The following is a 23,924-nucleotide window of genomic DNA, read 5'->3' as shown; positions in this document are numbered from 1 at the left end:
TAGCACCCCAGGTTTCTGGAAAGCCAGAAAACATCGCTTGTCGCCCGGAAGTGAGCATGACGATATCCGACAACATGGCAGCATCTCTGACCCTCGCTTCGGTTGCAATTTGCTCGTGATGCTTCCAATCGGCGCGTACTTCAAGGAATGCAAGTTATAGACTACCTTCTTTACAGCCCCATCTCACGCGGAGAGCAAGGCAGCGGCCGTATTTTGTCGCTAATTATGATTGACGGTTCGTTTTGATGTTTCGGTGGTAGCTTGCTGCATTGGTGGTAGCTTGCTGCTATGTCAACATCGTCGTCGTGTGAGGTAGCCCTTCTCCCTGCGAAGCAACGATGTGAGGCGCTGCGGCTCTTCTTAAACGTTCTATGACAGCAAGGGGAAACGTTGTCGAGATGCGCCTCGTGGACTAACCCCAACATAACGCAGTTTGCAAAGTGCGACGTCGCGTAGGCAGCGTACGCTTTCAGGCGTCCCGTGGGATCACAGCAGATACTACTGTCGCGGTTAAACATAAGATTGCGAAAAAAGGAAGTCACGAAACGTTTTTATGGCATCTTTATCTCAAACAAGACAATAATAAATTTGCCATGTTGTCATTCATCTCTGTAATTCTTTTTCGTAATTTGCCTGCGTGCGCGTGATAGTTTTCAATCGAGCAGCGCGACGGAGCCCGTTTGTCGCAGTCGCCTTCGCTCGAAAGTCGCGTGCTATGCATGTGGTTGGGCCTTTACATAACCTGATGCGTTGTCGCCTCCGCAACGAAGGGGGAAAAAAAAAAGTTCTCCGCCCGCGTCTTTCTCCTCCCGTGCCATCTCAGGTTTTAGCGGGAGGGCGTCCGCTCTTCACGCTGCGTCGTCTGCTACCTTACAGCTCCGACTGCCATGACCGATACACTGAAATCTAAGAATCCTCGCATTTCGGGATATAAGTTCGTAGTACTGAGGTGTTGTTAAGATTACACGGAATTAAATTACGATCGTTATTCTGAAATGTTCGTTATTCTGAAGTTCATAGTTGTGAAATATTTTTACATTGAAACTATAAGCAGTCGGCACGGGATTTCTTAAAAGTTCGTTAATTTGAAATGTTTGTTAATGTGGTGTTCGTTGTAACGAGGTTTGACTGTAAACAGATCTGTTGTAAAGAGGTTATACTGTAGTGGCTGGGAAGGGTTTTCGATAGAGAGTGCACAGGCATATTGGCTGCTGCAAACATGACATTTCTTTCAGATACTTTGTGACTTAATGAACATGCAATTTTTTTTATATAATTATTACTGATTGGAAATTCTGAAAAGTTTTTGTGAATCGACCTTTTTTTTAATTCCAAGTACACTTCTCTTCTCAAGTACACCCAACTAGCGGTGGTGTCTTTCACGGTTCAATGAAAACGAAGTTCTGCATTCGAAACCTGCAATAACGAAATCGCGCGACAACGAAATATTTTCCAGTCGCCAGCGAACGCCCGTAGGATTCAGTGCATCTCGCATTTCTCGACATCGAAGTGTTGCTAAACTGCAATCCTTCAGCAACGAAAATTGACAGGACATTTCCATACACATCTGCTTGCACAAGGTCAGCATACTCCAAAATGTACTCATGTATTTTTGCTTCCTGCTTGAACTGCGTGAAGTACCACCACATTGCACTTCTGTGGGTGCCGGAAGCAGTCGCACACGCTGGACGTTGCCATTGCCACCATGTTGCATTTTGGCAAGGCTCCATTTTTTTTTTTTTTTTCAAATCTAGCCAAGTAATTGTGCCTAGCTTTACACTGAAATGTGCGCGCAGTAAAACCCAAGTTTTCCGTGAAATTTGAACAGCAGCAGGGTGTCAGTAAGTGCGAAATTGTATTGTTTCTTTTTTTCCCTAATTTTCAACATAACAGACACGTTCATGTGCATTGTGCCTACCATTTTGAGCTGGTTTGACCGCCAAATAAAGCATTGTATTCTAGCTTCTTTTTTTTCTTTCTTTAAACTGAGAAATGTAAGTGAACGCCTGCTAATGTCATGTGGCATCTCCCAACCTGTGACATTGTTTTTCCTCCGATAATTGTTGTAACTGTGCCGTGATGCAGGGAACTGCAGGAGAAGATGCGCATATTCAGCCAGTTTCAGTCAGCCACGGAGCACGAGCAACTTCTGGAGAACCTCGAGAGTGAGTTGTTTTCTTTAAGCCTGATTTCTTTGCACTGTGAAAGCGATTATACAATAAGAAAACCTCGTTAAGGGGAAACACGGGTCTTCTAGAACAAAAAATCGCCGAAAAATCGACTTTTTGAAATATTTTTTTTCGCAATCTAGACGTCCTAAAGAATCTATTGCTGCGATATTAACGCGTTCCGCCGAGCATTTATTTTGTTATTGCGCTCTAAAGAGAGCTTCATGATCGCTTTCGCTCGAAAACGCCCCCCGAAAACAGGCAAATTCAATGCCGTCGCCTGCGGTAACCGTTGGCCGCAGTGCGGCCATTTTGGAATCATTCGAGAGCTGAATTCTTCTACATTCCGTTTTTAACGAGAAAACACCTCTAGGTCTGGCGACTATGGAGCTGCACGCCAACGAAAAAAAGAAAATACTCGCACGGCATTGGCGCGTTTGTACCACGTGGGGTGAATCCTGCTCTCTGATTGGACGACCGGAGTTTCGTCTGCCCGAGAATGCGAGACGCCTTGTCAAAAATTGTTCGGACGCGACGATGGCTGGCGGGCGACGCAAGTTCGCGACGGCTCATGCCTACGGCAAAAAACGCAAGCGTCGGTCTCGGATACCTAAAGCAGCATCGAGTTGATCGACTGCGACGAGCTCTGCGACATGCGCCAGCGGGTGTACGACATCCACCGAAGCCGCAGCCGCGCAAGCGATGCCTGTGGCCGACGACGCGTCGAGGACAATGCGCGTTGACACGCTCCTTGTTTCAGAAGCTGAGAAAGTGGCGATTGAGCATCGCGCGGAAGCGCAGCGCCAGAAGCTTTCTTCATTATCACCTACGCGCCGAAAGCAGTCGCTTACCGGAGATTCCCCGGAAGCGGCGGGGTGCGGCACCGAGTTTACGCTGCTAAGCCTACCGCTGCTGAACCAACTGCTTCGGTGCGCGAAATGCGAATTCTGCTCCGGCCCTTTGAACGTTTCAAGAGGTCACCGTGAGTACGGAGTGGCAGTGAAAATAGTGGTGAACTGTGCCGTCTGTGGAGATGTCAGCACCGGATGGAGCTCGCCAAGAGCAGGGGGGAATGCGACCTGCAACCCATTCGAAGTGAATGTGCTTGCTGCTCGGGCAGTTATAAGCACGGGAAATGGGCAGACCGTGCTAAACGACATTTTCTCGGCGCTGAACGTTTCTCGTCGCGGTATGCACAACAAAACCTACCAAAACTACGTAAAAACAAAGATGAACCCTGCCGCCGTGAACGCATCCGCGGGCGTCATGAGTGAGTGCGCGACAGCTGTGAAGGCCATCTGTTACGAACTGAACTTCGGGAACCCCGGCAATATCGCAGTTTCATTTGACGGGACTTGGCTCACTCGTGGACACCTGTCACACATTTGTGTGGGAACTGTGATCGAACTCTTTTCGGGATACGTGCTCGACTTCAAAGTTCTATCGAACTTCTGTTTGGGTTGCGAAATCGGCCCCAAGGACGGTGACCCACGATACAGTGAGTGGCGAGCTCGTCATAAGTGCCAAAAAAAGTCTTCGAGCAAGCCTGGCCAAATGGAGGTGGAGGCTGCCAAAATTCTGTTCGGCCGGTCCCTTGAAAAACATGGACTGCGTTACACAACGATGTTGTGTGATGGAGATAGCCGCGCTTTCAACAGCCTTCAGGAGGAGAAAGTGTATGGCTTTGTGCCCATCGAAAAGGAGGATTGTGTTAATCACATTCATAAACGAATGGGTGCTGCACTGAGAAACCTCTTGCAGAAGAGCAAAGGGGAAGGTCGGCCAAGCCTCGGTGGCAAAGGCAAGCTCACTGTTGAGCTTGTTACAAAGCTTACGAATTATTATGGCTGGGCACTCAAGGCACACCAGGGAAACATTGATGAGATGGAGAATGCTGTCCTTGCCACGTACTATCATGTGACTTCCACAGATACAAAGCCACAACATTCACGGTGCCCAAAAAGTGAAGAATCATGGTGTGCACACAACAAGGCAGTGGCAAGGCAGCAGGCTCCTCCCAAGCACCGGTACAACCTGCCTGAATACGTTGCTGAAGCCCTCCTCCCAGTGTACACTCGCCTCTCTGATCGGAAGCTGTTGGAGCGCTGTCAACGAGGCAAAACTCAGAATTCAAATGAGAGCCTCCATTCAGTAATCTGGTCGCTTGTGCCAAAAACCAAACACGCCTCGCTCTTCACAGTCGAAACTGCTGTTGCGGAACCAGTCGCCCGGTTCAATGCCGGAAAGAAATGTGCCTCTGAGGCCATTTTGAAGGAGCTGCATTTGAGTCAAGGCAGCACAGATGTTGAAAGGTGTCTAGAAAAGGACCAGCGGCGGCTAGCGGCATGTGACAAGAAGCATACCAGAGCAGAAAACTTCAGGAATGCCATGAAGAGGAGGCGTGTGAAAGAAAATGATAGTGATTATGTGCCTGGTGGCTTCTAGAGCGAAAAGGACTTCCATCTGTTGCTTTTTAGTAGCAAGAAGAAACCTATACCAAGTCTTCAAACTTCTTTCTGAGTTTTCTCAAAATCCGTTTTTCGCCTATGTGCTACACTGTTGCCCACAGTATCTATTGATCTTGTGATCAGATTTGAATGATTCTTGTTGCAATTGAAAGCTTATGAGTTCCTATACACAATAATACTACTAAATTATAGACTTGGTCAAGAGAAAATTTTTTATATGCTGATAAAACTGATAAAAATTTTCATGTTCCCAACCATTACATTACAGATGGCAATAACTTTTATAAAAATATAGCTAAAATTACAGTAATGGTTTAGTTGTGATCCTTGATTGTTCTAGAATATGGCCATATCAAGTTTTCTAGGATATTCAATGATTAAATTGCAGAACAATTGGGCAATTTGATCATTCATTATTTATTTAATATCTCAAAAACTACTTGAGCTAAGAAAAAATGGATTGCATATCTGTTTATAGCAAGTTAAAATATACATTGCCTGAAAATTTCATTTGAATATGACAATAAACAAAAGTTTTTTTTAGAAGACCAGAGTCTCCCCTTAACACACTGGGATTTTGCAGGACCAGGAAAGAAAGATGTCTGAATTAAAACCGAATGCCCAATCATTGACGGTGTCAGTAAAGCTATGTCAAAGTGCCTACTACATCCGCACACTTCTGTTTACTGGATGAATCTGCAAACCTCGTTCTTATTTTGCATTAAAGCAGCGTGCATGCTGCGATTCTCATCGTCTTGCAACCTTGTTCACCATGCCCGTGTCTTCATCTGAGGTGTTCTTTCCTCCTCTCTCTTTTATCATCACCGGCATTAAACGCAAATAGTTTTTTCGCCAGTGAGCTGGCTGGCAGCAGTTCATCCATCCATCACGACATAGCCAGCATATTTGATGCCAGCTTGCGAATTGTGGTAGAATCCTTTCAACATAAAAGCGCTCATCTGTGGTTCTTCCTTGTCCCTCATTCTTTTTTGCGCTGTTAGTCACAAATAGAATCCTTTCGTTATCCTGGACAGCTTCTGGTGTGTTTGTGACGTTGTTCACTGATTGGACGGAGTCGAAACGAAACTACGGCACGGCACATTCGTTGCGGAGGAAACCGTGCTCACCAGTGACTCATTCATGGATTGTGTGCACGCATTTTTGGAAGCACACGCTTTTACGTGCGCTGCGTGAAAATTATTTGTTTAGCACTGTAGCTGCTCATGGAAGCCAAGTAGCTGACAACACGATCATGGATGGCAACCAAGGCATACTGAAAGCATGTGGCAAAAACAAAACTACTGTTTTCCGTAGGTGCTGCGGCAGAAGCCATGGTCTCCATTGACGCTACCGTAAATTGTGCCATCAGTAATCTGAGCATCTCATTATTGCAAGCATCTCATTAAAAAAAGCGTTGCGCTGAGTATTGGGGACCCGTTTCGATTCACGTTTATGTGCGTGCCTTAGTGTAAATGGTGGGCAATTCTTTTCGACCATGTTTCCTTTATGTTGCATCTAGTATATTGCATTTCCAATGTGTGTTTCAGGGGAAAAAGAGCTTAAAGCCAGGATCAAAGAGCTGCTGAGGTATCGGCGGAACGGCATCACCAAGCTCGATGGTAAGGATCGCAATGGACGAGTGCTCCTTGTTGATAACGTTTGAAGATAGGTAAAATTTCATTAATACTTATTAATTTGACATGTACCGACAGTTGAAACTTAGTCATGAATCCTGAACGAAGTGTTCATGTAGCCTAATGGATTGGCTGACCACTCAAACCATGGCACCTCATTGCGTGTCCACAAATTAGTGCGTACAAAAACATTGCGCAGAATGTCAGCTGTGCGATCCTATCTCGTGGTTTGGCTGGCGCTGCTCTTTGCTGCAAAAGCATCGCAGTGTCTGGTCTGCTAACCATTACAGCGCGGGTTCAGCGAAGCATGAATAAGAGTGGTCTTGTGAAATTTCACCCTGTCCCCCCTGGCAAATCCTTAGTACAGTAGAACCCCGCTGTTACGTTCCTCACTGCTGCGTTTTCCTGGCTGTTACGTCGTTTTCCGCCGGTCCCGGCATAGATCCCATAGGATACAATGTATTGGGAACCCCGCTGTTACGTCGTAACTGTCGGACCGTTCCCGTATGATACGTCGCGAAGTGCGCTCGGAGCCGACCGAGTGACTACCAAAGAGAGCCGCCATGGTGCATTTTCATGCAGCTTGGCCTCGTTTGACTGTAATGTTAGCCGCATGAGAGGCGCAAGCAACAGAATCTTTCAATTGATGCAAACAAAGCATGGCCTTCAAGATTCAAATTGCAAAGATGGCGTCTATGACGTAACTGCTCGCGAAAGCAAGGCCTTCGAGATTGGCATTTACTATTGACAAAAGCATAGCCTTTGAGACTTGTATTGCACAAATATGGCGTGTATGACGTAATTGCTTGCGAAAGCAAGGCCTTCGAGATTGGCATTCACTTCTGCCATCGCGTTGGCGTAGACTCATCATCATCGTTATTTGTCGGAGAGCGGGAGGAGTTTGAGCTGATTGGAGCTCGCACGGTCGTGCGTGCGGTTCGCGGTCGGACTCGCCGCGCCGGTCGTGATTGCGTGTGCTTAGTTCTTTCATGCCTACAGCTGTTGGTGTTAAAAAAATCACATACGTTGATTACATTTCTGTGGATGAGGCCGTCCTAAGCTCCGTGTTTCTGAGCGCGGCTGAGCGCGCCAATTTTCCTGCTGCTCGTAAGAATCGGTACCACTAAATATTTTGCTGTTTTTCCTGTTTTTCGGCTCTTACGTTTCCCGTCTCTTACGTTTATTTCCTACGGTCCCTTCAAAAACGTATCAGCGGGTTCTACTGTATTGTTGTCGGCTGTGGTTTATGTCTACGGGACTAACAACAAAATGCCTTGTTTGACAGCCTGTGCACTTTCTTTTTCTTTGTCAGAATGCTCAGAATTCGACGCCGCGAGGCATCGTCGGGAAAAGCGCAAGGAAGCGAAAAAGAAGTCTGTAAGTGTTACCTCTCGCCTGTTGCTCGCAGATGCGCGCTGCATGCCGAGGGGGGCATTGGTGCCTCGTTACGGTTTATCCCAGCGCTGTTACTTTTCATGCATTGTTGGTAGCCTAGGGGGCTACCTTTTGCCAGTACTATCACCGTGATCAGCCGATCATGGGGGGGGGGGGATAGAATCGAATGACTATTGGCACAGGTACTGTCTCATCAGTGATGCTGTCGTTTATAGGCACAGGGCAGAGATTGCTTCTTTCCCTGCTAAAGTGCATGTCTTTGTGGCATTTAAATCTTTTCATTTTAAACGTGTCACTTGATTGGGCATTTGATATCGTTCTATGTTTGTCCGGACAAACCCGCTTGCTAGTTCAACCTACAGTGCATGCAATTTTGCGGAATGCCAAAGACGTCTGATGGGGCATTGTAAGTGTGTAAGGTGGATTATATTGAATGAGCGTTTCTAATCAAAAGAATGAAACATTGCATTGTTGCATGCATCGTTCCTTCTAGAACTACATCTCGTTACATTGTAATGACAGTGGCAGGGAAGGCATTGTTATGTGTGATTTACTACTCGCCTAGCTTTAGGACCTAAAGTTTCTTGCGAGGTGAATATGCGCATTAGAAACTGAGCTATTGCATTTGCTCAAATCATCCTCGGATAGGTTTAAATTAAGCTTTTCAGTGGGAGATTACACGTTTTTCAATGGTGAATTACTCAGACATACCATATCTTCTCGCTCATAACCTGTACAGCAAATACACAGCATTTGGAGTTAAAATCAAGACAAAAAATGCAAATTCTGATGTACAAGGTGGCTTCATGATAGTTCTTTAAAGCTGTGCACAAAAGCTAGCTTCACACAGATATGTGGTGACAGTTTTTAGAAAATTTTCCGCGGTTCACCGTTGAAGGTGTGGGTTATACGCAAAAAAATACGGTATGCTGCGGCCATTGGGGTAATGTTTTGGTCAGATGTGCTCTTGCTGTCTGGTCAAGTTTGAATTAACCAACGAGGGTAAATTTTAGGGTTTAAATAATAAAGATGCTTTGGCTCATAGCATTGCACAATGCTCAGTGATTCAAACGTGGTACGTGGAACGCATGATTGCTAGCGGTTTTCTCGAGGCCACCAGTGAGCGCTGGGGCCACAGTGCACTGACGGAAGTGTGGTATACAATGAGAACAAGAGTGTTTTGCGACACATTTGGGGCACAACATGGTTCCCCAGTGATCACCGAGTGCTCTCCGGTGCTGCGAAAAGTGCTGACATGTCACGCAGCTGTGTATTGTGTCTCAATCACTGCCCAGTATGCATGTAGTCACCTAGTCGTTCTGTTGGGATTGAATCGGTGTAACAGCTGGTAGCTTCTGGTAATGCCTTTTGGTTTGTGTTGCCTTCAATGCGTTGTGGAAAGTACCAACTTGCATGAGCTTGTTGCTTGACACCTGCATTTTTTGATGTGTGTGTGTGTGTCGTGCGACTAGTCAAAGGAAGAGGGGCGCTCATGCCGAATCAGTTTGCCCTCAACGCAGGCACCCGCCAGCTCCGTTCACAAAAAGCCCATCTCAACGGCATCAAAAAAATACGAGTGAGTATTCCTTTACTCCGCGCTGCATGCTGCTTTCTGCACATGGTGTTTGTCATGTGCGCACATTGCACGTCCAGTGCTTGTTGCTCCTCTGCTAAATGAAAAGTGTACAGGCGTCATCCTCTGCTCAATCCCAGGAGTGTGGTGAACTGGATTGCAGCTGTGCTTGCTGCATGTTTAAGCTCTCGAGTTTTATGCAGGAACATGGCAAATGACCTTAAACTGGAAAGTAGAAAAAGCACATTTTAAAGTTTGCAAGCGTGATTTAAAAGCAGCATAGTCATCCACTGAATAGCAACTGCCTGCGTAACTGTTTAGTCTCGCATCTGCTTGAGCGTTTGCTGTGTGTGATGAAGTGATGCTAAGACATCGCTGCTACTTGTAACAACTAGTGAACTGTTCTCTGCAAATGGCTGCAGAGGTTTTTCCACCAGCGGTTTACCACTTTTCCTTTCAATCTACAGTATTGTTTTCAGTGCACGTTATGTGTTAGCATGATGATGAAAAACACCCTTCAGTGATGCTGTGACAAGCGGTGTGTAACACATGAGCATGCAGTAAATGCCATGTGCTGTGCTTCGTTGGCAGTTTCTTTCTTTCTTGTCTTGGTGACTTTCTGCCCTCAGACTGATTGACTGTTTGAACTTTTCTTCCTCAGAGAAAAAGGAGGCGTCGACACTACGCTAAGCGAACAAGGTATGCCTCCACTGTACTTGCTTTTGAGCAGTTTGCCTGTGAAAGACGTTGCACTTGTGGAGAAGGCTGCACAACTGTCGGCTTCGTCGGTGCAGCATACTACTGTCACCCCGTCACACGACTTAGTCTATCTCAACTGAGACCACACAGCTATTTCAAAAGCATTAAAGTCAGGGCTATGGTCAAAACGGTCAAACCCCGCTTACATTTTAGTTTCCAGCCCGTTACTGTTGGGACAAAGGCTACAGTACCTGCGAGAAAAATATGCAGCTAGAAAGCGTGCTGAGGGGGAAGGGATGAACATAATGAAATAACGACAGTGCAGCACACAGTCTTTGCTTATTTCAGTGCTGCTTGGTCTCCCATTATGATGGACTACCTAGACTATGCTACCACCTCGGTGTTGTGAGAAATTTATCGCAACAGCGTCAACAACAAAAACAGCAAATTTGAATTTGTAGCACCCAAAAAGGAGTCAGTTATGGAGGTCAGTCAGTGCCGACCGCTTTCTCTTTCCTTTGCAGAGGCACCGTGACGTTTCCGCACTCAGTGAGCGTTGTTTGCATGCCAACCACCTACGTCATCCGAGGTAGCCAAGTATTGCGTGACACTGAAGGTGTCAAGTAAATGTGCTGGTGCTGCCGTAAATTTAGCCTATTCTGTTTGCAGCTGCGGCAGGAAAGCATGAAACGGACAGATTTAATGGATTGCCCATTATAGCAGGAAAATTCTTTAGATTCACAATTCGCAGGTAGAAGCTGCACAGATGAGTGGATCGCTGTTTTTTCACGGAGCTTTCCGTCTTTATTATTACAAAAGTGGTGTTTATTTCGATTTTTCACAAAATGGTCTCCCTTGCTACTCACGCCGCTGAATCATGAAGCCCGCAGCAAGAACAGGACTTACACTTTTGAATATGTGTTGTTGAAGACGCCTTAATTTTAACCTCATGGTTCTCAGTGCTTTCTTTCATCCATATCCTCATCAGTATATATCTTTGATGCACCATTTTAGTGTGTGTGTGTTTTGAAGGAGCAGTTTAATATTATCCACAAGCATTGTCATTAAAGCACATTTACCTGGAGAGATGGTTTAGGTGGACAGCTTGAAACATGTAGCTTGAAACATTAAGCAACTAAGCCATCTTAGCATTGTCCTATTAAGCACCGTAAACGCTGTCCTTTACGCTTGAACAAAAACATGCAGTCAACTGCAGTTGGATACTGGTGTCTGGGGGATAAAAACGTTGCAAAGATGAAAGTGATGGGTATTTTTTCCACAAAAGTGGCAGAGTTGAGTCAGCTTAGTTTTTTTTTTTGTTTATAGTTTTTACATCTGTGAATGAAAAAATTTTATTATAATTAAAATGGGATGTATCAGTGATGGTGAATCCAAAGTGCGTCATTACAGCAGAAATTTTTGTTTTTGCGGCACTTGTCTTTTTGTTTGTGCAGCAATGACGAGGTGAGGAAATGAACAGGACATTTTTTAGCTTCATCCTCGTCTTTGTGAGCCTTGAACCAACATAAAGATGGACCCATATTAACTAGCTGAGTTTGCAATTTTGATGCAACACTGTTTGTGCAGTCAAGCCTTTATGTAATGAATTCAGATTAGCAAAGTATCGGATGTAGCATAATAAGTCCAAACATCTGCTGCCAGGACAACATGTAGTGTATAATGTTTTATGATGTATAGTACCAGATTTATGTCAAAGGTATGTTTGTGTCAAATGTGGTTTCTTTATGAGGTAGTTTGACATTATGCAACGTAACCCATCTAATGCGTATTTCAAGGGAATAAAAAAAAAAGAAAAAGACAGTAGCCAGGAAACGTATAACGCGTACATGTGGTTAAAATTGGAAATAAAGTGTTTCTAAATAATAAAATGCAGGCATCACACTCAGCTGTATCTCGGAATAGCTTATTCATCAGTTTAACGCTTAAACTGTAACTTTTTCAGCGCTTGGATAACCTTGTGGCAGTTCAGATTGCCAAACTCATTGACGTACCTCCTCTGCACATCCAGCACAGTGACAGTTGGCAGAATTACGGGAATGATGTGCGAGAACGGAGTTGTAATATGTAGGTGTCTGTAGATTTTCTGCTTCGACTGTGCGCCAGAAACGTCAAACGATTGGGGGGAAATAGGAACATATAAGAGGGGTTTTACTCAGTGTGGTTTCGTCAGCGCAGTGCGACGCCGCTGCGTGGCAGATGCAAGGCTGTTTCTGTGCCGGATTTGTTGCGGCCGCAGTTTTGTTGTATCCCGCTTGTGTGTTTCTAATCGTCTGATGGTATGGTTTTGCCATTTCCTCTCTCTCCTCCCTCCCTCCTTGCCTGGATGGACCCTGTTATTAAACGAGAAGGTGACACGAGGGAAGACTCCAAGGAGGCCACCGACATCACCAGCTTGCCTGGCTACGAGCTGCTCTCCGACAAGGAGAGGAAGGTGCGCCTCCTTTCCACTTTTTCTTTCTCAGACCATCACTGGCACAACTGTACTCGGTTACAACCTAAGAAATTATGGCAGCTGTGGAACCTGAGGAAGTGCGTAGCACGGTCATGGCAGCGATTCCCGTTTGTAGAGTTCCCACTGCTCCGTTTACCAAACTGCTGATGGCGTCAGAGTTAGAGATAAGCACGTAGGCTGTCCCCGGCACGAGGAGAATCTGGTTAGGCACATTCACAAACTCGGTGTGCGACATGTGCGCTGTATCGACTTCCTGCTTCTTACGGCAGTTGACATATGCGTCGTCTGCAGCGAGTTCCGTCAGGTTGTTTGCCCCGTCAGACGTAGTGACGCAGCGCCGGCGATGCGTAGGGGGAGGGGCATTCGCTTGCTTGGCGAGGTGGTGGTGCCCTCTCTTGCGTAGCCCCAGAGTCAGCTGCAGGTTTCCGAAATGTTTTTAGCGATTTTTAGTTAATTATTGCGATTACTTCTTGGGTATTTTTGTTAATTATATTATTTTAGACTGTTCGTTCATTTTAACCCTGTTTTGAGGATTGCTAGCCTTGTTATGGCCTGTATATAGCGCTTTGCTATGAGCGTGATTGCGCCACATGAGATGCATGGATGGAAATCACGCTGGGTCTCTAAAGTGCTCCACACTTTAAAAAAAAAATGTCAGCTCCGTCCACAACCATCACTGACCCTCCCACAGAAAATTTGCTTCGTGCTCCGTGCAGTAGCGCTTGCTCATTTGCTCATTTTCGTGGTGTCCATCCTTTTTCAAGTGTTTCGTACAGTTGACTCTCCCATACAGACAGGCATTTGTGTCGCTGGTTTTAGGTCGGAAACATTAACGTCCTGGTAAACTTTTGCTGACCAGCCAAACGTAATGTTTGAGTTAGTAACGAGGAACCTTTAACTCTGTCATGCTTAGTATTTATATTAGCCGAGAAAAAGTACTTCGGGTTCAAGAGAGAACCAGCCAGCATGACTGTCTTTTGCAGTTGAAGGGCAGGCACTCTGCGCTTCTTTGGGCGGAGCTTACATATTTTCTTAAGTTGTAACCGAATATACTCGCCAACCAATAATTTTAACTCTGTGGACAGCACCTAGGAATCAACTGCTTTCAGCTAGCCATCATTGAGACGTGCTATTGCTGCAACAAGTTCCCGTTGCACACTTGTTCATCATGTACATCCATCTCGATCTGTTGCAGCTGTGCCAGTCCATTGGAATCAGCCCTGCGTGCTACATCACCTTTAAGACTGTAGTGCTGAAGGTGAGTCCTTTCTGCATTCACAGCACTTGTGTGCATAAGGGTTAATGGGGGGAGGAGGGTTACATTGCACAAATTTTTCCAGAGGTATGTGCATGCTTCAAGGCGGCTGGCAGTGCTTTCTTTGTGCTGTAGACAAATCCACGAATAGCCTGAACGGTCTGCCTGAGCTGCACTCACACTAGCATGCTTTCTGTACTTGTGTGCATGAACTCAGCCTAGCGGTCGTTATGTGCAGACAAGACGGACGTTCAAGAAGATAAGTGCTTTGACATTTCTTATCCTCAAGAGGTAGTAGGTACATGTAGTAATCCAGTTACTACTTATAAATCCCTCTCTATGTATTTCAGAAAGCTGTGGCACCACGATTGTAGGAGCATGTTTTGAAGCACAGAGTATCGTATACTGCGCATTCTTAATTGGCTGTAGCTCTTTAGGTGATTTCACATGAGGTCAGGAGCAAAGTTCTTGTTCTGCAGTACGTCCTTGGTAATATCAAACGCCTACTGTAATGCCCTGACACTAGCAAACCAGGTGCAGTCTTGTTAACTTCCCTACATTGTCTTTTCCTTTGCTCTCTCTCTCTCCCCCTCTCTCAAACACGCCTTGTCATTGCTTGATGCAATGCCTCTGCGTTGTGGCATGTGTCTCCGCAGGACCAAGCTCAGCGGCAGAAGGGCAGCACGGCCAAGTTCCGATCCCTGGCGGGCATGGACAGGTCGCACTGCCGGCGGATCTTGAACCACTTCGCAAACAGTGGCTGGATCTCCGCCACCTGATTCCGGTGCCCCACCCTAGCGACCGAGAGCGACCCGCTGCAGCAGCCCCGCCGCCGTCCCCTCCGCAACAACCGTCGATGACGCCACCTCGCACCGGTAGCCACGATACGAGTTGAGAGTGATTCGACCGAGAGCTTCCTTCTTCTTCGACTTGACCAGTGAAAAAGAAAAAGCGTCGCTGCTTTTGTCGCGTAGTAGAGACCCTTTTTTTGTTTGTTTCTTGTTTCGGAAGTCGCCGGCTTGATGCTCGATTCACTCGGCCGAGAATGGTATTTGTGGAGCATGCTGCAAAACAAGAGACTCGTTCGTCGATGTGTGCGGTACAGCTTGTAAGCCTGCAGTCAGTCTGCTGCAACTGAGTGAACCTAGTCCGCCGTCGATGTGGAACAGCTGGTGCTCCTCTCGCAACTCCCGTGGAACAACGTGTTGAAGGCAGCAGATCTTGCCCTTCTAGACTGTAGATGCCTGGGAACCACCAGAGACCGGCGATGCCTCCTAAAGCTGCATTTCAGCGCGTGTACAAGTACACCGACGATACTGCTCCCTCGATGGAAGCGTTTTGGAAGTGGCAAGACTCTGCTGCAAAGTCTGGATTCTGCATAATTTAGAAGCGCGAGGTCAGCACGGCATGGCGATCACTATTGTAACATTTGACGTCCACACCGCAGGAAAATAATGCAGCCCAGTCAGAGAAAGACTGCCTCCGGGACACAAACCGACGAGTCGGCGTCCTCTCTTCTTTTTCTTCAACGAAATGGGCCAGGAACTGTGATCCCTGTGGTGCTCTTGGTTTTTCAGAGCGTATTTTGTGTGCGCATGTGCACAGTGGTTGAAAAAGGTGTGGTTTGATATGTGGGAGAATGTGAAGTCTGCTTGAGAGGGATGTGTTTTTGAACTGTGGCAGGAGGTGAGTTTGGAGGGGTAAGTGAGGGCAAATAATAACCTCCTTTGTCAGTTGCGTGCTAGATCTGTGACACTTACAGAAGTGTTGAAAGGCGGGCAAGTTGGTATAGGTTCATACTGAAAATTGGCAGCGCAAACAAACGGGACACAGAAGAGAGACACGTTTGTTTGCGCTGCCAATTTTCAGTATGAACTGTGACACTTAAACGCACATTTAGGTTCTTGTTTCTTTAATTATTTCAGGAAAGGTTCTTGTGTGGGAGTGTCAGGTAGGACAGGCTTCTCTCAGCAAGGGATTTCGATCTTGTTACTGCATCAAATTCGATCTGTACTTGTAAACGACACATCTCTCTGTTTTTCTCCGTTCCTTTTAGCGCTTCGCCATCATGACTCATCTCTTGTTCAATTGCAAAGGGACCAATAGTGCACAAAAGCACTGGACACCATATCGGTGGCAGCTTTTTCTTTCCTAATCTGTTCTTGATTCTTTTTTCATGTCTAGCACATGCACACTGACCCCGGGGGTCTTTCTTTTTTTTTTTTTTTTTCTTCACGGTAATATTCATTGCTGTAGCAAAGTTGTGAGGCATTCTAAGTTGAAGTCGTTTGGTTAACATAAAACAGGCATATATTTTTCGTTACTCGCAAAGGAATTTTTTTTTTCTGCTGCTCAGTTAGGCTAGCAGTTATGCATTTCCCACTGGCTCTTTTGGATCATTGCACTCGGAACATTTTGGCACAGATTTCGCAGGAAATTCTGCAGGCATGTGGAGTTCTGCGGCTGCATGTGGCGACTCGCTGATATCGGAGCAGTGCGAAGTTTCTGTTTAACAGACTCCAGCTCACAAAATCCTAGTGTGATCCAGGCGCTCACTTCAGAGGTAGCGTTTTCATGATCGTGGCAGCACCAACCAGCCGCTGCGAGTAGTAGCCCATAGTCATTGATCTCGGAGGAGCATGTGCCCGATCTCCGAGACCAAGCCAAGGAGTCTTGTCAGTTGTGCATCACTTGAAGGAGTACTGATACAACTTTGTATCATGTTCTTTTCTGTTGCGATAAGTAACTAATGACCCATTTATCATGACCTGAAACCTCGTTTGCTCCCGCACACGATAGTTGGTTATTTAGATATGTTCTTATAGGTGCCCTGTTGCAGTTATTTTCGCGGAGCAACGAGAAAGCTGGGTTCAGGGAGGCGCGAATGTAAACATCGCTGGCCCTGCGACCACACCAAACTGCTACTGTGTGTGTGCCGTGTGAGGCAATGCACACACGTTAGCATGGCGTGGATAGTTCACCTGCTACGCTTACACGTTTTTCCATCTCTGACCGTCGTCAACTTGCGTCACAAGTCCAGACACTCAGACTCGCAACATTGGTAGTTGTCGATTGTTTGCATACGAGCCAAGTTAATGTCGATGTTGCGAGGGGCTGTGTTTTGTGCTCAGTTGCGTGGCATACACATAAAATTGATATTAAATACGTTCTAGGCTGTATTTGCCATTGCTGTTTCGTTGCCTGTGTGCATGTCTCCGCACAAATCAATCTCGCAGGTTGTCTCGCCTTCTAAAGCTTGCGTCGGTACTCCTTTATTGAGAGGCATCACTGGCAGATCCGTTTAGAGAGTTGGAATATGTTTGACAAATTAAGAGAGACGCAATATTCTAATGCAGTCCAGGCACTCACTTCGAAGCTTCAAGTACGTCCTTCAATAAGACCAGTGTTATTTACTGTGAAAGCACGAACAAGCCGCTTATTCGGATCCCTGAGGAGTGTGCCCCTAGTCTCCGAGGTCATGCCGTCCTAGTCTTGAATCTCTTGAAGGTGTGCATTAATGGCTACGTTAATTTTGTCACCAGAAACTCCTATTCTAGCTAGCCTTCTCACGCGATGCGTCTGCTCGTTCTTCGAATGTGAAATTTCGCGCAACAGCTTTCATTTCTTTCTTCATCTGCTCTGTGAAAACATAAGTTTCTTATGTGTCCAAAAATTTTGTCGCTGTTGCCCTTCGAGGACGCTTTTAGCGAGCCAGCTCGGCCTCAATCATTCCTTTACAAGGTTACTGCGCGCCCTTGTGGAGTACTTGCGTTCGACGTCCCTCGTGTACGTGCATGTTCGTGTGTTTGGTTCCTGTCAAGATCAACTTCCTTTACCTGTGCTTGGTTGTGTGTGTGGTTTCGGTCAAGATAACAGTAACAATGTGAAAATGTGCACGAACAGTCTCAGTTAGGTGTGTTTCGGTACGGCAGCGGGAAGGACAGTCACTTGCTCTAAGCAGCACCGCTACGTTTGTACATAGTTTTGTAAATTTGCTCATTGAAAAAGAAGAAAAAAAAAAGGTATCTCATTGCTCATGTACATATTTCACAACATAGATCATTGTAGAGGCGACTTCTTTCATTTTTTTTTCTCCTCTCTCGGCTTTTGTCACCCTAATGTTTTGGTATACCGGTCTGAAAAGAATACGTGTCAACGCAACTACATTTAATAGGTGGTTTTTGCGCGTCTTGTACTCTCCTGGGCAGAAGTGTGTCTGTGAGTGTAAAATTGGAAATTTATGACTGCAGCCCAAGGTTAGTGCTGTTAAAATTTCAGTGAATTCATAGATTTTCAATTTTCACGCTTGAATTACAAATTTAGTTGGTGTTCTTTCTGTTTTTTAGCAAGCCGGTAATTCGTACACTTTTGCTCAAGGATATAAATGCGCGGTCACTGTTTGTTGGATTCAAGAAGTGTAGCAGGGTGCCATTAGCAACTTCTTGAAACACTATATTTATTTAATTGTATTACCTTTTTTTTTTCTAGTTTACGAAGTCTATTTGTAGTAACTCTGGCATTTCATAAAACCTGTTTCAATCGTACGTGGTGTCATTAGAGAATACACTAGTGTCTCCTTTGCTCTGTGGTATCCCATATACGCATGGACGTAGGCGGGGGGGTGCAAAAGGGGCACTTGCCCCCCCTCAAGCCACACCGGCACTTGCCCCCCACCCAAGCTATGCCAGCTCTCTCTCTCTCTACCCCCACCCCCCTACCCCAACAGCGATGTAACACGGGTTTGCACCCCCCAAGGCAAAATCCTGCCGATGCCCATGCATATACGGTGACATTATTAAGCCATTCTGCAGTACGTGTTTGTTAGTCCTCATACTGGGAATCTAATGTTTCAATTGTTAACCCTTTTTTTCAGTCCTAAATGTTTTGAGTGAGTTGATGTTGTATTACATTCATCTGGGAACAAGAAAATATAATTTTAAAAAATTAAAAGAAAAAAATCCCACCGAAGTTTTTGGTGATGCACTGGCTTTCTTATTTTACTTTTTTTTTTCTTGTCACTGTTCACCAGTGTGCAACTATTCCTGTTCGTCTTTATCCCAAGACATGTAAGTCCAGTGAAGTCACATGGAACAGCGAGATGAAAGATATTTTTATAGTATTAAGACGGGAAGGGGTGTTTTTCCCATTGTGTCGGTCCACTTTGGGCTTTTGCGTGTAACTATGCTTTTTTGCTCACAGGGAAAATGTGCAAGCGATTGCTAGTGCCACTTTTGTGTGTTGTTTCCATTTCATTGTCATTTTGTACGTTTCTCGCGACACCAGGTGAAGCACTTGTTCCATTCTCTTCTGTGTCATATTTGTCGTAACGCAATTTGTAAAGAAAAACTCTTGCTTCTTAAGCAATATTTTTCAAGTGCGCAGTGTGAACTTGCTGCCGGAATCACCGGAGTGATCCCGGTGGCAGTGGACAGATGTCGCCACAGAGTTTCAACCATCACTGCTACAGCAAGGGAAAGCAGTAAATCTGTAATTTTTAAGAGGATAGAATTGAGCAGTTTGCCTGAGAGGCACCTCTGCATTGTTTCGGGAGGGAAAAAAAAAAAAAAAAGATGACAGTTGCATCTGAAAGGCAGAGCGTTGATAGCGCATAGATATGCGACAGCTATGCAAAGTAAGGATTATACCTCTATCAGACCTAGATGAATTGAAGGAAACATTAGTTCACAAGCTAAATCAACGATCAAAGTGTCACTCGCACGGAGGCAAACAGATATGCATCAAATCATGAACACTTTATTTTGTTTTGTTCTTTGCATTTGCTCCCTAAATTTGATTACAATATGCTGCGCATGAGAAGAGAACTTGGTTCAAACACATTTGATGCTTTACATATGGGAAACTGTTATGTAGCGAGACTGGTGTCACGGTAAAGTTCATGATTATCTTTCTCTTTACTTCTTTTAACGCACCTTGAACCATAACTGTGCTTTTGAAGCACAGGGGTCTTACCTATTATATCTTGCCATTTTCATTGAGACAGCTTTCATTCTACATACCCTTGGACAACAGCCAATGACTGGCTTGTACTTTCGGGGCACGCTTAGGCTATTAGTGGCTATAGTCCCTTGCAGATGGTGCCAACAGCCATGTCTTCGCTGCAAACAGGTCTCTTAGTACAGGCGCTGTGTAAATGCATAGAAACCTCCAAACCCACAGTACGGCTTGCCAAACGTTGCTGTCAAACAGCAGTAATGTAGCTGAGAACACTGTGGAGGATGCAACAGCTACGGCAGCGTGTGCGTTGCAAACGTGGCGACATATGTCCATCGTTCATCTCGTTCCTGACAAGCTTGTAAAGTGTATTTTGTTTGCCTTAGCACACCCTTCCTCTAGTGTCGTCTAAAGAGAAGTATAATATATGCCATTTGCAATAAAACCTAGTTACAGGCGATGTTCCTTGGTGAGAGTATTTTTCAGGACATTCAACTATTCTTGAGGCTTGATTCTTGATCCAGTTGCGCACTGCAAAGTGCTGCATTGTGCGTGGGTTATGGATGTAGGTGCTTCTTTGTGCGTAGACTGCTGGCTAGGCATCGGCAGCTAAAAATTTTGTCTGGGGCCGATATTTTGTGGCAAGTTTTCGTGCGTTTCTGAATTTCACGGTACTAATTCTTTTTTGTACAAGGCGTACAAGTGGAGGGCAGTGCTGGTGGAAACATGACATTCTACTCGGCTCTGGTGTACGTTTGAAGCCATAGGTTGACAGAATAAGCCAAGTACTCGCTCGTACTCGTTCACCAATGTTTTCGCAGGCTATGTAATACTCACACATGTACACTCACACTTTTGCATGTTCCCACTTGTGCCCACTTGATAAGATTCACTTGCAGTCGTACTCACTTTTCATTCACACCCACTCACTGGTGTTCACTCGCTCATTCACATGCCTGCATACCATACGCAGGTGAATGTGCACTTACATACACTCTACCACATACATACCTAGGGCGATGCCAGAAATTTTGGGAGTAGCAGGGCATGATGGGAATGTCGGAAAGCATTTTATCACCAGAACTCTAGTTCTTGGAAGGGAACAAGCGGAGGAAGAAGGGAGTGGGTGCAGCTGGTGTTCACCCACACTTACGGACAGTCGCTGCTCTTGCGCACTGACACATTTCATCAGTCACCGGTGTTTGATCTCACGCCTGCGAAATATGTGTGCTGCGAGTACGAGTCTGTGTACTTGTGAGCAGGTATGTCGACCTACGCTACAAGCTACACATTTGGCTATCCTAAGGAAGTGCCAAAAATTGTCACTGGCAGCAAGTATGTACCAGCGGTCGAATAGAATGCTGTCAGTGATTGCAATACAAATGGCTCTGCGTATATGTGTGAACTTGGTGTCGCCCATTATTCCCGCTTTGCACTGCTCTTCCTGTGTACATCTATGCAGACATGCCTCCATGTTGCTAAAACGTGACACTGTTGCGTAAGTTGCAGATTTTGATTATGCCATATTGCAGGCAGTTGCATTGTTTACTGATATTTTTCTATAACATAAAGAAAACTTTGTCCATCTCTTAGCCCACCGTGGAATTGAAAGTGTATGTGAAATTACCACACAGACTAGCCAGTGGTTTAGGTGTGGAGGTGCATTTATACCTGTTTTGCTATGTGTGTGGAATCGAAAACTTTCTATAGTACATAGATGAAAGCTCAAAGGGACGTTTGAGATGTAATAAAAGATGTTTTTTTATTTGCAACTTTCGTCTCTCTCAGACTTTCTCGAATAGGGGCAGCAAGCTCAAGTACTGGGCATTAGTTGATTGCCTTGGGAACGTACTGAAATGGTGAACATGAACTCTCAGTGGAGGGTTAAGGAGCCTCGTGTTTGGTTTTGTTGCGATGAGCCGATGCAGTCAACTTGTGTTGGTCTGACCCAAACTGTGCCCTCAAACTTTTTCATTTGAGTGCTTGCACGTGATGTTATGGGCGCAGTTTCTTAACATATTGGTACTCCAACATGGCGGCTTTGATGACATCAAGGCAGCATAATCACAAGGCGATTAACCTACTTCAATGCGATAATGATGATGAAGCGTTTTTTGGCCTCTGTACATGAATAACGAAAGAACATGCATGCAATGTACTGATAACATTAAAGGACCCCTGACACCAAAATTGAAACCTCGAGATCTTTGTGTTGTTTGACTTTCCTGTATACGGGGGCACATCTGACCGATTATTAGTGACGAACGTTGCCTTTAAGATATCTTAATTTGGTTTTAAAGTAAGCGTGAGTGCTCACTGGAGTTGGCTGCACCTTGCGACATCCTGGTATGACGTAGATAGAGGCCCCGTGTGACGTTCCAAGTGTAAAGCAAGTATTGTGGACGTCACAGAAGGTTTGCGGGGCGCACGTGCACAATACGACGACTGGCACCCGGCGAGGCCTATTGTTCCGCACCCCTCTGGCTCTGTTGTCGGGCTGCTCTCGGGGTAGTTTTCGTGAGGGGACACGCGCTTAACAGGTTTAACCCATACCGAGGCAACCACATACTTTCAATCTCTACCGCGCTCGGGGCCCCGATTTGAAAACCGCGCTGTCAACGTCACCACAGCTTGAGTGCACGTGGTCTTTGACGCTCCCCCGCATGGGGCGCCAGTTTCTTGTGGTTTTTAGGCGGGCGTTTTGAAGTGATGCTAAAATGGTCACAATTAACTACGCTAGAATTAGTTGTACGATACGCTAGAGCATTTACGATTTAATTTAGAGATATACCAGACACAAAGCTACAAATTACAGCCAAAAAGTCACCAACAAAAATTTCGCTGTCAGGGGTCCTTTAAGGCGACATTGCAAACTTCGCACCCCACCATGATGGTACTTCAACATTGCAGTTTCAGTGACATCAGTGCAAGCCATCTTTTGTTGATGTTTGTGCAAGAAGGAGAGATTGAAGTTACTAGAAATGTGGGAGCACTTCTGGTCATGGTACAGTGAGGCTTTCAGTTCGGATTTTCCGCGCAGAGAGTGCTTGGCCACAACGCTTCAGCGGACCTTGCCCAGATGGAAAAATTCTAACTGCTTCTAGCTAGTACCAACTGGCACCAGTTGCCAGCTCGTCCCAGCCGGAACGTGTTGGCTTCTGGTCCGAACTCGGACCAATGCCAAGAAATACCAATGACACGGCACACACTACAGCCAAATATTTTCACAAGCATATGAATGTATCGGTTTGAGGACACAGAATGCAGTTATGGAGGCATACAGTTCGGTCTGCATATAAATATCAGCAGAACTGAAAAATTTGACTTGCAACCAAACCTATTGCAATAAGCAAGTAATTGTTTATGACAGTGTTCCAATTTTTAACCATAGGGCACAAATAATGTGTGGTGAAACAAGTAACTGACTATCAGCCATCAATTTCATTTCCTCTGCCAACACCCTTATTGATGGCTCCCAAAATGTGGGAACATAGCTCGTGTTACAATACCTGACCGACTTACTCGAAGGCCACCTGCAAGAGCTAATTTCTTGCAGTTGAACTGCATGAATTAGACATTTAATCCTGGTTGTGATTAGCCTGGGGTGCACCTTGTTCTACAGAAACATACACTAGATCCGCTAGTACATACGTTCTAGGTGCAGGCCACTTTGTTTAATTCATTTCTCAACCAACTTTTTCTAGCTGGTTTTCAGACCAACTGGTTCCTGCTGGTTCTGTTTCCTGAGCAAATGGTTTCATTTCCAAACTGGAATGGTTCCTGCTGGGGACCAGCTGGTCCCAGTTAGAACCAGCTATAGAAGCCAGTTGAGTATTTTCACCTGCAGATGATGAGAAAGAAAGGCAGGGAGATTAACTAGTTTAGGACAACTGCTACCCTACACATGGGAACAGGATGTGGGAGAACCTGTAGATGAAAAATTCTACTGGTTGTTTCTAACTGGATTGCTGGCTTGGAAGTGCAGTGGAAAGGTTTGTCTCTGCTGAGCTCACATGTCTCTAAAATTACCAGAAGTTCGACACTGGTGGTGTCTGAAAACTGTTCTCAGCGGCGCAGATGGTGGCTGGAACATACATATATCAGGCCCGCCGATCTCGACACCGACCGAGCCAATGTGCGAGTGTGCGGCGTTCACTTTGTATAACGTGAGCTCGAAAAGCACTTTTTAATTATTAAAACTTGGTACACGACAACAGAACGGCACAAATGTTGCATTCATAGGCTGTGGGACGAGACGAAACGCGATTGAGCACCGACGCTTGTGCTTGGATACCAAAGAGTTTCCT

General features: G+C 45.5%; 1 protein-coding gene across 2 annotated transcripts in view; it reads left to right on the top strand.

Annotated features, from left to right (window-relative positions):
* Positions 1–21,389, top strand: part of LOC119374532 (transcriptional adapter 2-beta) — a 47,247-nt gene extending 25,858 nt beyond the window's left edge. Inside the window, exons 10-17 of one of the 2 annotated variants that reach the window (XM_037644667.1) lie at positions 2,086–2,165; positions 6,184–6,255; positions 7,583–7,647; positions 9,186–9,241; positions 9,900–9,937; positions 12,307–12,389; positions 13,606–13,668; positions 14,322–21,389. In XM_037644667.1, coding sequence (XP_037500595.1) covers positions 2,086–2,165; positions 6,184–6,255; positions 7,583–7,647; positions 9,186–9,241; positions 9,900–9,937; positions 12,307–12,389; positions 13,606–13,668; positions 14,322–14,444 — 580 coding nt within the window. In that variant the 3' untranslated portion in view covers positions 14,445–21,389. Of the gene's footprint in view, positions 1–2,085; positions 2,166–6,183; positions 6,256–7,582; positions 7,648–9,169; positions 9,242–9,899; positions 9,938–12,306; positions 12,390–13,605; positions 13,669–14,321 lie in introns of those variants that run through there. The other variant, XR_005180208.2, reaches the window with a different exon arrangement.
* The last annotated feature ends 2,535 nt before the right edge of the window (positions 21,390–23,924 follow it).

Source organism: Rhipicephalus sanguineus, chromosome 11 (genome assembly GCF_013339695.2).
Source record: "Rhipicephalus sanguineus isolate Rsan-2018 chromosome 11, BIME_Rsan_1.4, whole genome shotgun sequence".
Lineage (NCBI taxonomy): Eukaryota > Metazoa > Arthropoda > Arachnida > Ixodida > Ixodidae > Rhipicephalus > Rhipicephalus sanguineus.
Note: the sequence above shows the minus strand (reverse complement) of the source record. Positions and strands in the feature narration are given on the sequence as shown.